The sequence below is a fragment of the Stomoxys calcitrans genome, chromosome 1, assembly GCF_963082655.1.
Source record: "Stomoxys calcitrans chromosome 1, idStoCalc2.1, whole genome shotgun sequence".
Taxonomy (NCBI): Eukaryota; Metazoa; Arthropoda; class Insecta; order Diptera; family Muscidae; genus Stomoxys; species Stomoxys calcitrans.
In genome coordinates this window covers 146,324,430-146,336,612 of record NC_081552.1, presented here as the reverse complement: position 1 = coordinate 146,336,612, position 12,183 = coordinate 146,324,430, and the positions used below count along the sequence as shown (strand labels likewise).

Genomic DNA, 12,183 nt, shown 5'->3' with positions numbered 1-12,183 from the left:
TCGGCCCTTCGACTTTCTTCTTTAATTTGGCCTAGATCGATTCAAATTTTGATATAGCTGCCATATAGACCGATCTCTCGATTTAAGGTTTTGGGCCCATAAGAGGCGGATTTATTGTCTGATGTAGGCGAAATTTGGGACAAAGAGTTGTGTTAGGCCCTCCGACATCCATTTTCAATTTGGCCCAGATAGATCAAGATTTGCATATAACTGCCATATAGACCGATTTCTCGATTTAAGGTTTTGGGCCCATAAAAGGCGCATTTATTGGCCTATGTCGCTGAAATTTGAGGCAGAGAGTTATGTTGGGCTCCTCGACATTCTTATTAAATTTTTATACACAGTTGAACAATGTACTTAGTAGTATTTGGTCCAAATCGGAACATATTTCGATATAGTTGCATTGGGGCATAAGATATGCATTTTTCACCGGATTTGGACGAAAGGTGTTTACACGAGGTGGTGGATGTCCAAAGTTCGGCTCGGTCAAACTTAACGCCTTTTACTTGTTGAACAAAATGTCTTACAGTTAGTATTTAATTAATTTGGTATTTCTAGGCTCAATTATTTCATAGTCCAAAAATCAATCACCAAATGGGCCACCCTATTCATAAAGTTGTCATATTGATAGTTGAAAATTTATTATTATTAAGAAATTGTAACTACGTACCTGTAGTGGTGACTTAATTAAAAGCGTTTTTACTTGGTTATAAAAAAGCTTTAAACTCATACAAGGTAAATGAAGCTTATATATTAATTACTTCATTTGTCAAAAACACGCCTTTAAATATCAATGGATGAGCTTAGTAGGCGTCACACTTAATGCTTGGATAAGTTAAAAATGACTATTCGTGTCATAATTGGGTGTTAACATTGTAAACGACCAACTGGTTGTCCTTACTACGATATGCGAACCGTTGCCTAATCACAAAACAGCTACTTAATTGGGCACCACTAAAATTTTTCCCAAAGTCGATTAACGAATTTCAAAATAATAATTACTGTCGGAGTTTTGAACAATTTGAAAATGTTTAACGAAATCGAAGTAAAATTGCTGACAAAACGCAACTATAAAAAAATAAAGGAACTGATCAGAATATCATTTAGTCTTGGGGTTAATTTAACAAGTCCATCTAAATTCAAAGATTCGCTGCGAGTGTAAGTTATCTAATCGAAAAAGAATCATAATGGGAGCCAGTTAAAAAGTACAACTTTATCTGGATCAAACTCTAAACGTTTCATTGCGTGGATGGTTCTCATAACTTTAATATCCGAAAGCCGGAAGATGTCCATTAGGCATAATATTCGAAAAAAGTGGGGCAAACAATTCAACATGGATTTAAACTTGACGAATTAAATACGGGATGCTCTTTACATACAAAACGTTATGCTTCGAACATAATCGCGTAAAAAGTGTAAAGCTAGCCGCTTGAAATTTTGCGCAGATAATAAATATTGATGTAGGTCGTTGGAGTCTGCAAATCGACCATGTGGATAAAGCTCCCATATAAACCGATCTCCCGATTAGACTTCTTGAGCCCCTAGAAGTCGCTCTTTTTATCCCATTTGGCTGAAATTTTGCACATGGTGTTCCCTTATGATTTTCAACTACTGTGCCAAGTACGGTTTAAATCGGTCGGTAACCTGATACAGCTCCCTTATAACCCCATCTCCCCATTTGACTTCTTTTCCAATTTGGCTGAAATTTTGAACAAAGTGTTCAGTTATGACTTTCGACAACTGTGCCAAGTACGGATCAAATCCGTTAAGAATCTGATATAGCACCCATGTAGACCGATCTCTCGATTTGAATTCTTGAGTCCTTACAAGCCGCAATTTTTGTCCGATTTGGCTGAAATCTTACATGTTGTGTTCTGTTACGACTTCAAACAACTGTCCAAATCGGTTAAAAACGTGACATAGCTCCCATATAAACCGATCCCCCGATTAGACTTCTTGAGCCCCTAGAAGCCGCTATTTTTGGCCGCTTTGACTGAAATTTTGCATATAGTGTTCTGCTATGACTTCCAAAAACTGTACCAAGCACGGTCCAAATCGGTCTATAATCAGATACAGCTCCCATAATTTAGCAGAGTCCATGGTGGTGTTTGTTTGTTTGTTGGTTTATTCCGTATATGGTCAAAAACGTCTGAACCGATTACCTTGAAATTTTCACAGATTGTGTAGGTTGGTGTGGAAGGAAACATAATCTATATAATTTTTATACCCTCCACAATAAGATGGGGGGTATACTAATTTCGTCATTCTGTTTGTAACTACTCGAAATATTCGTCTGAGACCCCATAAAGTATATATATTCTTGATCGTCGCGACATTTTATGTCGATCTAGCCATGTCCGTCCGTCTGTCCGTCCGTCCGTCCGTCTGTCGAAAGCACGCTAACTTCCGAAGGAGTATAGCTAGCCTATTGAAATTCTGCACAAATACTTCTTATTAGTGTAGGTCGGTTGGTATTGTAAATGGGCCATATCGGTCCATGTTTTGATGTAGCTGCCATATAAACCGATCTTGGGTCTTGACTTCTTGAGCCTCTAGCGTGCGCAATTCTTATCCGATTACAATGAAATTTTGCACGACGTGTTTTCTTATGATATCCAACAACTATGCCAAGTATGGTTCAAATCGGTTTATAACCTGATATAGCTGCCATATAAACCGATCTTGGGTCTTGACTTCTTGAGCCTCTAAAGGGCGCAATTCTTATCCGATTGGAATGGAATTTCACACGACGTGTTTTGTTGTGATACCCAACAACTATGCCAAGTACGGTTTAAATCGGTCCATAACCTGATATAGCTGCCATATAAACCGATCTTGGGTCTTGACTTCTTGAGCCTCTAGAGGGCACAATTCCTATCCGTTTTGAATGAATTTTTGTACGAAGTATTTCGTTATGATATCCAACAACTGTGCCAAGTATGGTTGAAATCGGTCCATAACCTGATATAGCTGTCATATAAACAGATCTGGGGATTTGACTTCTTGAGCTTCTAGAGGGCGCAATTCCTATCCGATTTGACTGAAATTTTGCATGACGTATTTTATTTTTACTTTCAAGAACTGTGTCAAATAAGGTTCAAATCGGTTCATAACCTGATATATATATAAACCGATCTAAACCGATCTTGGATCTTGACTTCTTGACCCCTAGAGGTCGCAATTATTATCCGATATGCCTGAAATTTTGTACGACGGATCCTCTCAGGACCATCAACAAACGTGTTTATTATGGTCTGAATCGGTCTATAGCCCGATACAGATCCCATATATATCGTTCTCTCTATTTTACTTCGTGAGCCCCAATGGGCGCAATTCTTATACGAATTGATGGAAATTTTACACAGGTCTCCAACATAAAATTTAATTGTGGTCCGAACCGGACCATATCTTGATATCGTTTTAATAGCAGAGCAACTCTTTTCTTACATCCTTTTTTGACTAAGAAGAGATGCCGGGAAAAGAACTCGACAAATGCGATCCATGGTGGAGGGTACATAAGATTCGGCCCGGCCGAACTTAGCACACTTTTATTTGTTTTCTATTGAATTAAAAATATAACTTAAAGCAATAATAAAATGGCATTTCATTAGAATGGATAATGCCAGAAGATGCTTAAGATTTTTACGTCTTAACTTGAGACCTAACATTTTGATTTGAAAGCAATGAAAAGGGAAAATAACATGATTTTGATTCTGAAAAGAAGCCCCACAGAGTGGATGTTATAGAATTTGCCGTATAGGAAGTGTGAATAAATTAATGCAGCATTTCATCGTGTATTCATTTGTATCATTAAATTGCAATCAGAAACCAGTATTGCAATCAAATATTTTTGTCTACTATTCCGAAAATATTTGAAGATACTTAGAAATTTGTTGAAGCCTGACCATTTAGTCTAATATACAATCGATTGCATTCATTCACCTATCGACATGCACTTAGCAACATTTTGACGTACATATTTAATCCACATCATGTTATTGAGTTGTTATCAAATAAAGATCTACCAAAGAGAAGGTTTTCTATTAATGCAATCAAATCAAATGATTTAAAAAAAAAATTCTAAATGACTTCTATAAAACTTGCACCACCACTGAATTGCCTTAATTTTTGCATACCCACCAGAACATACATTTTGTCATTCCGTTTGCACACATTCAGATATCCGTTGCATTAATGACCCGATTTAGGTGGAACAATGTCTTGTTGAATGTGGTCCAGACCGACCAATATTTTGATATAACGATCTGCCGATTTAGGCTCTTCAGTCCATAAAAGGCCCATTTATTACCCCATTTCTCTGAAATTTGGAACTGTGAGTTGCACTCGTATTAGACCCCTTGATACAGTATGTCAGATAGGAATCGCAATTTAAGTTCTATGATCCACAAAAGGCGCATTTATTGTACAATTACGTCGCAACTTGGAACAATGAATTCTTTATATTAGAACCCTCGGTATTATTTTTATTCATCTGTATCTTAACATTTTTATACTATTGAACTTACCATTTTCTCTACTTCATCCCTACTAATGACGGAAATGGGTAGTACAAGTAGAGCTTCCACAGATGTTATCTTAAGTATGGCGCGAATTTTATGCGGGCAATGAGAAGGATTAGAGAACTGCCACATAAACTCACAATGCTTGGTGAACAAAACCGACGAATTTAAAAATATTTTTCTAAACTCACGCATTGATTTAATATGCTTTCAGAAACGTGGCTTAATTCCTGTATTCCTGCCAGGAGACAGTATGATCAGTTTACAGAGGTACTCTGTGCTTAGGTCAAATAGGGAGCGTCGAGGAGGTGGTGTTTCCTCCTCCACAAATGCTTTGAACGCCAAGTAATGTTGTAGGACCAAACCTGAAGATTAGATCGAATATGTTTTTGTTGAACTCAAATCAAACAAGAAGACGATATTAATAAGTTGTGCTTATAGAACCAGTAAAACCATTGATCTTGCTCTCCTTCAGAAAATCCTTCAGACTGTGATGATGGGTTACAACCAGGGATCCGGAGCGGGTTCCTTTTTCCCGCTCCGACAAAAATTTATTCTCTCTGCCAATTTGTTTTTGCTCCGCTCCTTTACATTTATATTGACTATTTATTTTACACACCATTATAGTGCAAGTGATATACATACATACATATTAATTTTGTCATTACGTTTACCACATCAAGCAATATTCAACTCCGATACTATTTATTCTTGATCGCCGTCTATATCGGACCATATCTTTGTAAAGCCCCTATATAAACCAATCTCACAGTCTCAGCCGGTTGTATGTACCGGATTGACCCGATGAATTCCTTCATCGGCAAGGGCTACCGCCTCAGTGTACCACACACTGCTACTACAACAACAACATAAACCAATCTCCCGAATTGACTTCATGAGTCTCTAGAGGGCCTAAATCTCATCCGATTTGGCTAAAATTTCGCAAACCGAGTTCTTTTATAACCTCCAAAATGTTTGTCTAGTATAGTCTCAATCGGTCCATAAACGTATATAGCTCCCATATAAACCAATATCCCGATTGTACTTCTTGAGGTCCTAAAGGCGCAATTCTTATCCGATTTGCCTGAAATTTAGCATAACATCCAACATCCTTGCCAAGTATGGTCTGAGACGGTCTATAACCTGATAAAATTCCCATATAATCCGGCCTCTCGATTTTACTTCCTAAGCTTCTAAAGGTCGCAATTCTTATATGATTTGGCTGAAATTCATAATGCTTTCTCCTACAATCTCAACATATAATATCTATGGTCTGAATCCGTCTCTAACCTGATATGCTTCCATATAAAAACGGATTCTCCGATTTTACTAGTTAAACATATACCGGAAGCAATTCCTTACCAAATTTATTAAATTAATCAATCAATCAACCTTTTTAGTTTCTAAGACGGAACCTGTTATGAAAGCTATAACTAAATTGAGTCCGATCTAGACCCCATTTGGTTTGGATATCGGGATACTCAATACATCTCTCTGTATGAAAATTCAGCAAAACCAGGTAATAAATACGCCTTTTATGGCTTTAAGACGCTTTATCAGAAGATTGTTTATATGGCAGCTATACCTATATATTTTGCAAGGAACTCAAGAGATCTAATGGAACTCACTGTTTCAAGTTTCAGCAAAATCGGTCTATATGGCACCTATACTCAAATATAGTCTGATCAAGACCATATTTGGCATGGATGTCAAGGGCTCTGACAGAACTTCAATAGGGCTTTGGCTGCTACATACAAATACAGTTTGATCTGGATTTCGGGAGGCCTAATGCAACTCACTGTTCCAAATTTTAGCGAAATCGGGTTATAATTGCGCTAGTTACCCTATACCGAGGGATCTATATTACGGAACCAAACTTGGGAAGGCTTTCGAAGGACATCGGGCTCATCGTCCTAAATCGGTCTATATGACAGCTATATCCAAATATGCACCGATTTGGCCCGTTCAATAACTTAACCTGAATTTGGAAGAAATGCGAATCTGTGCCAAAATTTAGCTCAATATCTAAATTTTTTAAGGCTGTTGCATGATTACAATAGACGAATACACAGTCAGAAAGACGTGCGGACAGACACACGAACGGAGAGTCTCAGTGAGAAGACGGGCGGCACCGGCTCTTGAATAAATACTGAGTGACTATGATGCTTGATATGACAAGGCAAGTTCTTGTCGCCTTTAAATAACCAATAGCCACAATGTTCCCGCGGCGATCGGTCTTTTGGATCCGAACGAGCTTCTTCACCTATGGAAGCTTGACAAGGATCGCTACCCCCATATGCAAATGTCCCTACAGCAACATCAACGACAATCAAGAATATATACTTAAAGGGTCGGAATTTTTTTTTATTTTAACAAATTTCGCCCCCGCTTCGGCAAAAATAGGTTTGCTCTCTCCGAATCCCTGGTTACAACCATGTGATTATCGAATGAGATTTTAATGCTTTAGTGTACTTTTCGCTGGTAAATAATAATCATACGCATCCAACCCATTTTTCCCCTTCCATCAGTATACAGCTTGGTTTATTCTTTGTGACAATCTCGCTAATATTCTACCATTCCATAAAATTTCAGCACTCTTCATTAGTTTCTGTTGACCAACAACTTCAATTTCTTCAAGATCGTATTCTTTTCTTGTATAACGCATCGGTACCGATAAAATTAGACGGCTTACTTTCAATGCGAATCCCTGGTCTAATTCCACAATCTAATCATATATCGAATAGAGGGAAAACGGTTATGCGAGGTGGAAATTTTATAGAGCACCAGAACTGTATCTACAATTTCGTTCTGAGCTATGAAGAGTTATTGGCTCTATTGCAAAGACTCAATACTAGTCCCATCGATTCAATACGGTCTTGGATTCTAAGAGCAAATGGAAGGTAATCAGAGATATAGTGGTTGGAAAACCCGAGGCTTTTGGTTTTTGTCACGAGAAAGCGGACGATCTCAACCGAACTTTTGTTAACATACCCACAGTACCGTCTGATTCTTTTTTCAATGGATCTAACGGTGTGGTGGATGGTATACTATGTGACAGCACTTCCGAATTCAGATGTGTTATTCCTATCGAAGTATGGAACTATTTTACCAAAATTTTGTCTAATGCGATTGGTATAGGCAAATTATGTGTTTTATTTTAGTACTGCATAGATAAGACAAGAAGGGCAAAAATAGCAAGTAAAAGCGTGCTAAGTTCGGCCGGGCCGAATCTTATATACCCTCCACCATGGATCGCATTTGTCGAGTTCTTTTCCCGGCATCTCTTCTTAGGCAAAAAAGGATATAAGAAAAGAGTTGCTCTGCTATTAAAACGATATCAAGATGGACCATATCTTGAGGTTCGGACCACAATTAAATTATATGTTGGAGACCTGTGTAAAATTTCAGCCAATTCGTATAAGAATTGCGCCCATTGGGGCTCACGAAGTAAAATAGAGAGAACGATTTATATGGGATCTGTATCGGGCTATAGACCGATTCAGACCATAATAAACACGTTTGTTAATGGTCATGAGAGGATCCGTAATACAAAATTTCAGGCATATCGCATAATAATTGCGACCTCTAGGGGTCAAGAAGTCAAGATCCCAGATCGGTTTATATGGCAGCTATATCAGGTTATGAACCGATTTGAACCTTATTTGACACAGTTGTTGAAAGTAAAAATAAAATACGTCATGCAAAATTTCAGCCCAATCGGATAGGAATTGCGCACGCTAGAGGCTCAAGAAGTCAAGACACAAGATCGGTTTATATGGCAGCTATATCAGGTTATGGACCGATTCGAACTATACTTGGCATAGTTGTTGGATATCATAGCAAAACACGTCGTGCAAAATTTCATTCCAATCGGATAAGAATTGCGCACTCTAGAGGCTCAAGAAGTCAAGACCCAAGATCGGTTTATATGGCAGCTATATCAAAACATGGACCGATATGGCCCATTTACAATACCAACCGACCTACACTAATAAGAAGTATTTTTGGAAAAATTTCAAGCGGCTAGCTTTACTCCTTCGGAATTTAGCGTGCTTTCGACAGACAGACGGACGGACGGACGGACAGATGGACGGGCATGGCTAGATCGACATAAAATGTCGCGACGATCAAGAATATATTTACTTTATGGGGTCTCAGACGAATATTTCGAGTAGTTACAAACAGAATGACGAAATTAGTATACCCCCCATCTTATGGTGGAGGGTATAAAAATACCTGGAGGCATATTAAGTAAATTGGAATGGGGGGGGCGATAATATAGCAGTTAATATAGCAAGGCCAAATATTAACTTTTATGAGAATGTATATTGACAATGATATTGCTCCGAATCAGCTTTTTGATTTCGTACACTTTTAAGCATATGACATACTCGATGCCGTCAAAGCAATTTAATCTAATGCTGTAGGATCTGATCTAATTGATCCTAAATTTTTAAAAAATACTATTTCCCCATATTCTACCTTTCATTTGTTATTTCTTTAACAATATTATATTAAGGAGCTGCTATCCACAATCCTGGAAACAGGCAAGAGTAGTCCCGGTACCGAATAATAATCAAGAATTTAAACCTATAGCCATACTTCCATATATTTCGAAGATATTTGAACACCTTTTGAACAAACAAATTTCGCGACATATTGCGGATAACTCACTTTTAACCAACCTCCAATCAGGATTCCGGCCGAAGCACAGTTGCACTACCGCACTTTTGAAAGTTGTTGAAGATATAAGAAGTAATATTGATCGCAACAAAATCTTTTTTCTGGTTTTTTTATATCATTCCAAGGCGTTTGACTATGTTGACACCAAAATTCTCCGTCTTAAACTTAAACATTTTTTTTTTAAATTTTCCGAATCTTCAACATATCTGATTCATTCTTATCTTTCCAATCTGTATTAGTTGGAAACCGTAATTCTAGATGCCTTCCAGTTTCACGAGGTGTCCCACAAGGTTCGATATTAGGCCTTCTCCTTTTTTCTTTATACAGCAATGACCTTCCCAAAGAGTTGCAGAGTTGTAGTATACATATGTATGCTGATGATGTTAAACTGTATATAAGCACGTCAGCTGAGAAAATAAATGATACCATAGATCGTCTGAATAACGACCTTAACAATATTAATGCGTGGGCGAATGCGAATGGCCTTCAATTGAATCCCTCGAAGTCAAAATGCATAGCCATTTCCAGAAATCGCACAATATTGCCGCTAAATAGTAATATTGTAATTAATGGTTCTGCAATCGAAATGGTGACCTCAGTGAGACCTCAGTAGTTTTTGATGATAAATTATCATGGGCGAATCATATTAACTCGTCAGTTGGCGAAACGTATGGTGTAATAAGGACCTTTATATATGAGTCGCTCGTATACTCCCATAGAAATCAGAATGCTCTTGGCAAAAACATATATCCTGCCAAAACTTTTATATTCTTGTGAAATTTTTTCAAATTGTGATGCAGTTCTTAAAAAAAATTACATGTAGCCTTTAATGATGTTTCTAGACATGTTTTTGGTTTGCGATCTTGGTATTGACTTCTTGAGCCTCTACAGTGCGCAATTCTTATCAGATTGGAATGAAATTTTGCACGACGTGTTTTGTTATGATATCCAACATCTGTGCCAAGTATGGTTCAAATCGGTCCATAACCTGATATAGCTGCCATATCAACCGATCTTGGGTCTTGACTTCTTCAGCCTCTAGAGAGCGCAATTCTTATCCGATTGGAATGAAATTTTGCACGACGTGTTTTGTTATGATATCCAACAACTGTGCCAAGTATGGTTCAAATCGGTCCATAACCTGATATAGCTGCCATATAAACCGATCTTGGGTCTTGACTTCTTGAGCCTCTAGAGGGCGCAATTCCTATCCGATTTGGCTGAAATTTTGCATGACGTTTTTTATTCTTACTTTCACCAACTGTGTCAAATAAGGTGCAAATCGGTTCATAACCTGATATAGCTGCCATATAAATCGTCCTGGGATCTTGACTTCTTGAGCCTCTAAAGGTCGCAATTATTATCCAATTTGCCTGAAATTTTGTACGACGGATTCTCTCATGCCCATCAACATACGTGTTTATTATGATCTGAATCGGTCTATAGCCCGATACAGCTCCCATATAAATCGATCTCTCTATGTTACTTCTCGTTAATTTATTTAACATATTCAATCTTTTTTATGACCAATTATAATTAGTTTAACAATTTGTTATGTAAGATAAACAAAAATTTGAGAAAATTTATTTATTTAATTAACCCCTTTGTAGATACACATTGTTAAAATGCGAAAATGCCTATGTATTTAAAATTTACTGTATAGTTATTTTATTCAATTTATTATTTTTTTTCTTTCTCTTTTATTAATTTGACCTCTGAATTTTCATTGCTGCCTTCAACTTGATAAAATTAAAATATATTACTTAATTTTTCTTTATTACTAAGTTGCAAATCAAAACTGTACGATTACCCATACTTTATATGACCCATACTTTATATAAGACCTAGTCTTTTGTATGGGTATTATTACAATAAAAATAAATACAAATACAAATGATAGCTTTAGTTGCCAGCTTTAAGACCTTGAGACTAGGTTTAATAATTCCATAAGCTGGTCGAACCACATAAATGCTATCGTTGGACAAATTTTCGGTAAGTTATGCACACTGCGGTTAATACATTCTGTTACCCCACATAATATTTGATATCTTTTGGAGAAAACCCCCTTGTTGCCGTGTCGTCGTACATTGAATGCAGTTTTTAATGGCATAATTCGCTACGTCCTTCTTCCTTCTTCTTCCTTCCTCGAATTCAATTGCAATTGCAATTTTAACACCCTACTCAACATGAAGGCCTTATTATTTCTGCAATAAGTAATTTATAAACAGAAACCCAGCTATCTATTTAATAGACTTACGTTTGCGAGATCTAATGGAAGAAAAAAGCTTATACCCATCAGACGGTAAAGTCTAGTGAATGACAGTTTTTTTATAGAGACTATACATCTGTGGAATATTCTTCCCTATGATGTGCAAATCAGGAATGACAATGGCGACAGATTGGTTGATTTCTGCGCAAGAAACCGGCTCTTTATTTGAGGCACAAAATTCTCCCATAAAAATGTACACAAATAAACCTGGGAATCACCTGTAGAAATACCCGTAATCAACCACGGCCACGTACCTATCAATAAATTATTTCTGGGTTCGTTGATGTATGTAAAAACTATACGAGGAGATGACGTCGATAGTGTCCACATACACTTTTTTATACCCTCCACCATTGGATGGGGGTATACTAATTTCGTCATCATGTTTGTAACTCCTAGAAATATTCTTATAACTGTGCTAAGTATGGTTCAAATCGGTCCATAACCTCATATAGCTGCCATATAAACCGATCTGGGGTCTTGATTTCTTGAGCCTCTAGAGGCCGCAATTCCTATTCGATTTGGCTGAAATTTTGCATGAGGTGTTTTACCTGATATAGCTATCATATAAACCGATCTTGAATCTTGACGTCTTGACCCACTAAAGAGCGCAATTATTATCCGATTTGGCTGAAATTTTGCAAGAAGTGTTTTGTTATTCCAATAGTTGTGCCATATATGGTTTTAGTTGGTTCATAACCTCATATAGCT

General features: G+C 37.3%; 1 protein-coding gene across 1 annotated transcript in view; it reads left to right on the top strand.

The window, feature by feature from the left end:
- The first annotated feature begins 1,027 nt into the window (after positions 1–1,027).
- The window catches only part of LOC106094739 (odorant receptor 63a), a 69,944-nt gene continuing 58,788 nt past the window's right edge, over positions 1,028–12,183 (top strand). Inside the window, exon 1 of the mRNA XM_059370956.1 lies at positions 1,028–1,158. Coding sequence (XP_059226939.1) covers positions 1,028–1,158 — 131 coding nt within the window. The remainder of the gene's footprint in view (positions 1,159–12,183) is intronic.